At 40.7% G+C, this 6,503-nt stretch overlaps 1 protein-coding gene across 1 annotated transcript in view; it reads left to right on the forward strand.

The window, feature by feature from the left end:
• The window catches only part of NCEH1 (neutral cholesterol ester hydrolase 1), a 59,327-nt gene extending 53,249 nt beyond the window's left edge, over positions 1 to 6,078 (forward strand). The window contains exon 5 of the mRNA XM_019624325.1: positions 2,476 to 6,078. Coding sequence (XP_019479870.1) covers positions 2,476 to 3,093 — 618 coding nt within the window. The 3' untranslated portion in view covers positions 3,094 to 6,078. The remainder of the gene's footprint in view (positions 1 to 2,475) is intronic.
• The last annotated feature ends 425 nt before the right edge of the window (positions 6,079 to 6,503 follow it).

Genomic DNA, 6,503 nt, shown 5'->3' on the forward strand with positions numbered 1-6,503 from the left:
GGGTGTGACCTCCTAAAATGCTGGTGGAGTTCGGTTAACTCAGATCCTTATCTTGCTGCAGACAACCTCTTGTTATCTGTTGTAAAAACAGAGAAGTGGCTGGAGGCAGTTAATCAAAGTTGTTCACGGGCTTTGTCTCTAGGCACCATGGACCCCCTCCCACCTACCTCCTTCTCCTACATTTTATAACTTCTACCTAACAGACGTAGGAAATATTTCTTCCTTAGGGACTGCATCTATTCTAGAACTTCCCTGGCTTCACCTCTTCCTGCCTCCTCCTTATCTACAGCCAATGTAAATTCTTTCCAAACAACTTACATCTTTCTTCCTCAAACCCATTGTATAAACAGCCCATCAGCTCCCGGGACAGCGGACTGTACCGCTTCTCCAACTCGCCTGCTGCTGGTGGGTCAGACTGCACAGGCCCCAGGTTCTTTCTGGCTAGTATATGGCGCAATAAGCCTTTCTTTTCAGAAAAGCTTTTGGCTGCAAAGTGTTTCGTTTAACATGTCAAATAACTTAAGAATAGCATCCCTGTCTTTTCACCCCCAAATTTCTTTTGGTATTCTCAAGCAGCACTGCTTTTGTTATTGGTGTACCTTTGGTTCCTTCCCCTGTGCTATAATTAAAGACTTGGTTCTCCACTTGGCATTGGCCAGTTTGTTATTCATGTGTCCAAATGCGGTGAGAAGAAAGTCCTGGTGCCATGGAGAGAGCATCACGGTCTTTAAAACCAGACAGAACTGAGACGGAATCTAGTCCCACACACCCTTTCAGAGCTACAGGGCTTTGTGCAAGTCCCTCAGTCTCTCTGAGACTCAAGAAAATGAAGATAATGTCACCTGATTGCAGGGCTGTTGCCAGGACTTAGTGAGATGATGTATGTACAAGTCTTGGCACATATTAATAATATTTACTGATCATTTCCTCTGACTTTTACAGAGCAGTTATATCTTCCCTGGGGGTGAAGTTCTAAAGGCTCATGTGAAACAAAACTGTGCAGCTAAAGTTACCTTAAAGATTGTTTAGTTGCCTACAGTGAGCTGGGTAGCTGTCTTTTAGATGTTACAGTGTTTCCCCGAAAATAAGACCTAAATGGAAAATAAGCCCTAGCATTTTTCAGGATGCTTGTAATATAAGCCCTACCCCAAATATTAGCCCCAGTTAAGCTCGTCAGCCAGACATGACTGTGTGAATAGATGTAGATTTTTATACATGAATAACGGGGGCCAGCCAAATGGCTCAGTTGGTTAAGAGCACAAACTCTGAGCAACAGAGCTGCTGGTTCGATTCCCACATGGGCCAGTGATCTGGGCCCGAACTGAGCTGCCACTGAGCTGCCAACAGGATGCAGGATGGCTCAGCTGGAGAAAGCACATGCTCCTAATAACAAGGTTGCCAGTTGACTCCTGCATGGGATGGTGGGCTATGCCCACCCACAACTAAGATTGAACATGGCACCTTGAGCTGAGTGGCCACGAGGTGCCAATGGGCGGCTGGATGGCAACTGGACTTGGAGCTGAGCTAGCTGCACCCTCCACAACTAAGACTGAAGGACAACAACTTGGCTGTTCCCCTTCCCCAATTCCCTAACACTGTTCCCCTTCCCTAATTCCCCAATAAAATATTTTTTAAAATAAAAAATAAAAATAAATAAATAAATGTAGATTATTGGAGCAAAAATTAATATAAGACCCGGTCTTATTTTGGGGGAAACACGGTATATGAAAAATGTCATTTTAGACACTACAATTACAAAATGAGGCAATGTATTCACATTCTGGGGAGGCATGGGGGAACTGAGAGCTGCACAACTTGGGGGGGCCATTCCCCTTCTCATATGGATTTCACTTTGGGCATGTGTTCATTTAGTAGAATGGTGGGTACTTTGCCAGCACTATCTACATTCTCGCTCTCTCACCAAGCATGAAGACTAAGTGCTCATCAGAGGAGATACCCTGAGGTCCTGCTAAAACACTCTGGAGTCCCATCATCTATTCATTGAGCATTTCCCACCCCTCTCCTTTGGAAGAGTCAGACTAGTTTTTTCTCCCTAGGAAGCCATTGCCTTTTTTGGGTCTTGCATGGAAGGCAAAATTAAATAAGTTTCACACATTGTCCATCCATCACACCCAACAAGGTGTGCTGAGTACCAAAGAATAGGTACAAGTAAAGTGCTAATGAGGATTTCAAGACCTAAGAGATCATGTACCACTGAAGTGTTCAGCCAAAACTATAAGCTGCAAACATCATAGCTTTCTTAGTAAATATCTAGCAGCTTGTTAGTGTGGTGGTGGTGGTGATGGGGAACTATTTATTTTTTAAACGACTTTACTTAATACCATGCCTGGTAGAAATCTAATAACTGTATCCCTTTGATTGATTGAAAGTAACGCATTACGCTACCTTTTAAGGTGTGCTTTCTATAAAAGGAGCCATGCAAAATGAAATCATGTGTTTCTTCTTCTTCTCCAGTTTAGTCAAGATGCCAACCTGAAAAACAAGCTCAAAGTGCAAGCTTTAATTTATCCAGTTCTTCAAGCTTTAGATTTTAACACACCCTCCTATCAGCAAAATGTGAACACCCCAATCGTGTCCCGGCACACCATGGTAAAGTACTGGGTAGACTATTTCAAAGGCAACCATGACTTTGTCCAGGCAATGATAGTTAACAATCACACTTCGCTCGATGTGGGAGAGGCTGCTGCCCTCAGGGCCCGTCTAAACTGGACATCCCTCTTGCCCACATCCATCACAAAGAACTACAAGCCTGTCGTGCAGACCACCGGCAATGCCAGGATCGTCCGGGAGATCCCGCAGCTGCTGGATGCCCGTTCCGCCCCACTCATCGCAGCCCAGGAGGTCCTGCAGCACCTCCCAAAGACCTATATTCTGACGTGTGAGCATGATGTCCTAAGAGACGACGGGATCATGTATGCAAAGCGTTTGGAGAGTGCAGGTGTGAAGGTGACCCTCGACCATTTTGAGGATGGCTTCCATGGATGCATGATTTTCACCAGCTGGCCCACCAACTTCTCAGTGGGACTCCGGACTAGGAATAGTTACATCAAGTGGCTGGATCAAAACCTGTAAAGGAGTAAAATTTCTAGAATGCTTGTTTGTGCCCCTCTTGACCTCCTGTACCTGCTTTGGAAAGACGTGCACTTTTTAGTCAACTAATTTCCCCTTGTTACTTGTGAGCTATGGAACCTCTCCTCCCTGCTGTGTGTTAATTTAATTTTTTAAAATACATTTGACTAACGTTAAGTGCAAAAAACATCTAAATCTGGTTCTCAAAGTGGGCCAGTCTCTCTGTTCTTGTTCTAGCCAAACTACTACAAACACCCACCACTGCAGAAAGCAGGACTAGGAGCTAAAAATAGCTGTGGGTCCTGCTGTCATCAAGCAGTTCTTTTTATAATAGAAGAAATTCTTCCAGCTGTGGGTGATAACAGTGACCTTTAATGAGCTGAGAAAATGTGGGCTCTTCCTCAACTTGCCAGAGTTTACTTTGAGTTCAGAGGACCGTTCAGTTAAATGTGTGCACTTTAGGTCCAGAACTGGGTTCCAAGTGCTCTCTGTCCCTTGTGGATGGATGGTTTTGTTTCCTATGGGAATTTCGGCAAAGGTGTTCTAGCAAGGACAAGTTTTTCAAATGACTTTCTTCCTTTAGAGTGTTAATTTTATGAGATAACTTTCTATAAGTCCAGTCGGATTATGATGATACTTGAAAGTTACCTTCTACCACTATTATTAGAAAATATAAGGTTGCATGCACTGGATATCTGTATATTGTGTTTTGGTTATACCGTCTCCTTGGGGGAGAACTTTTGGGACCAAATTTATTTAAATTTAGAATAAATTTTCCATTATAGAACAAGACAGGCAAATGAATCAACCTATTGTTTTCATAATGAATACTTCTGACATAAATTACCAAGAGCAGTGTGTATATAGTTGGCATAGTCAGGAAAGAAGATATTAGTTTAAAATTATGAAAAATACTTGTGAGGGTCTAGTTTATTCTTGAAAAATTCAAGTTTTTCACTTACATGGCTTAAAAATGGGGCTATTTTGGTATATATAATGTATTGTTTATTTTTTAAAGTTATATAGTGTTAATATATATAACTAGACTTAAGATTTTTCAGGATAATGTCTGTAATGAATACTAAAATTAATAAAACTACCTTAGAGTTTAAAAAACTACCTTAGAATTATACCCACTTGTAATTTTATGGAAAAAAGTAACATGGCTATTAATACTACTATACATTAGGCCTAAATATTTTTGTGTTCGTATGCTTATACAAACTAAGATCATTAGAAACTGTGACTTCACCTAGTAAAGCCATCTAACTTTAGAGTTTACAGCTTAGGCAAGACACACACCGCTCATTTCTGCTCTCTATGGTCAGAGGAACACGAGCTCATATTCTTCTGGGTGAAGGGCATCCATTGGCACCCGGTGCCTACACCCTCGTTATCTCCTTCCACCAAGTCTAGAAGTCCCTGTAGCTCACGTTTTACTCAATGTAAAGCTGTCACTGCCAGTGGGAACATCTTTGGCCTAACAAGAAACTCTACTTCTGACATGAGTGGAGCACCACTGCACTCCTTCCTGCCACTCTCACTTCTCCCCCCGTCCATGCTATTTCCAGGGACTGCAGAAGGGCGCAGTCCAGCCAAGTGATGATACAATAAGTTTATCAGTGGGGAGACAGGACAACCTTTCCCTCTTTGGAAAGATGGGTATTTCTCACAAAGAAAAATTTGCATGGTTATTTTACATTTATTATGTAAGCTAGTAGCATTTTATGTGCAACACAGAAATAAATACAGGACTGTGTGTCTGTGTGAGTATAACAATAATCATACAACCTAGCATGCTAATGTGCTCAGGCAAGCCATTTACCACCTCTGGGCCTCTTTTCCTTTTCCTCTAAAATCAGAGAATTGAATTGGTTGATCTATGAGGTGTCATCCTCTATAAATTTCAACCATTTTTGTCAGACTGGCAAATTGTATTGACTGTTCTTCTACAGTGGTTTTCTTCAGGTCATTTATCCCATATACACAGACACAGGCACCATCAAAAAATTTTTTTTTCTGACAAACTGGGATTTTAGTTCTTACTCTATGGATTTTAGTTCTTACTCCTCATTTAATCCTATTCTTTTTGACACCCTTTGAAGGAACCAATGTTTGGCCCTTAGAGGTTATCCACCTCTAATTAAAGCAAAGAAATTATAATACGTGCACAGACTTCCTTAAAATGACACCCCCTTGCCCCCAGAATTGTGAGCCAAATCCTATAGTAATTTATATATAATAAATGATTACAGATCTCTAAAGAGCTCTCTCAGATGAAAAGGGAGTGAAAGGAAAAAGGAGACAAGCACCATTTCAGATGAAATACTTGAGTTTCATTAAAGCTTTTATACATGTGAATAATTTGTCTAATGACTTACACTGTATCCCACCTCAGACCTTGCTTGAAGGTCTTGCTTGAAATTCTCCTTGGAATAATAACAGTTGTGAATCATGATATACAAAAACCGCTAGATAAGGAGAAGTTAAACTAACCAAAAATCTGAGTGCTAAGAACTCCTGTGGGAAGACTGCAGAGTTTATGTTGAAGGTAGTTTGGTTTGGGGTGAGTTCATTTTCTTTTAGCTTTTGTTCTTATTAAAAAAAAAAAAAAAGGTATGGCTTTGTTTTGTTTTCCGATTTTATGAAAAAGTTGATAGCCTTTTTGTAAATCATTGCTTGTGAAATATGAACATAAATATATGAAGAAAAAAATCTTGAAGTGCTGCAAAATATAGTAAAGTGTAGTCTTAATGTTTTATCGTTGATCTGTGAAGACTTATATAATTATCTTGGTGGCTATAATGTTCTATGCATGACTTTTTAATCTTTGACTTTTTGCTTACTTCCCACTGCAAAGGGAAAGGCAGATTTTATGAAGGATTTTAGCAGCAAATCTATTATATAAGATGAAAATCCAGTGTGGAGATAGGGGAGTATATATCTGTTTTGACTCATGCTTGGAAATAAAATGACTCCATCTGGAAAGGTGCCCCTCGTTTCATTTTCTGGTTCCCATCTCTTTCTCTCCATATCCCAGGTCCCTAGTCACAATTCTGCCCAAATCAGCTGCCCACTGGAGTCCTCCAGTTGCCTTTCCACCACTGAGAGGTGGCTCAGCGGCCTCCTTGATGACCTTCATTTCATGTCCTAATATAGTATGTGCTACTCATACTGGGGAAACCGGCCTTGGACTGGCTAGAATATTCATAAAAGCCAAGCAGGCCCCGAGACAATTTTGGGACTTTCAACACACACATTACGAAGGGATATCAGTGCAAATGAATTTGGATTTGAACTACTTCAGCCAAAGAAGTATGAATTTCACTGAAGGCAAGATCTCAAATTGACCCTATCATTACAAGCAAATCTAATAATTTCACACTTGAGTTTATTATGTTTAGTTTATATCA

The sequence above is a fragment of the Hipposideros armiger genome, unplaced genomic scaffold, assembly GCF_001890085.2.
Source record: "Hipposideros armiger isolate ML-2016 unplaced genomic scaffold, ASM189008v1 scaffold_584, whole genome shotgun sequence".
Classification (NCBI taxonomy): domain Eukaryota; kingdom Metazoa; phylum Chordata; class Mammalia; order Chiroptera; family Hipposideridae; genus Hipposideros; species Hipposideros armiger.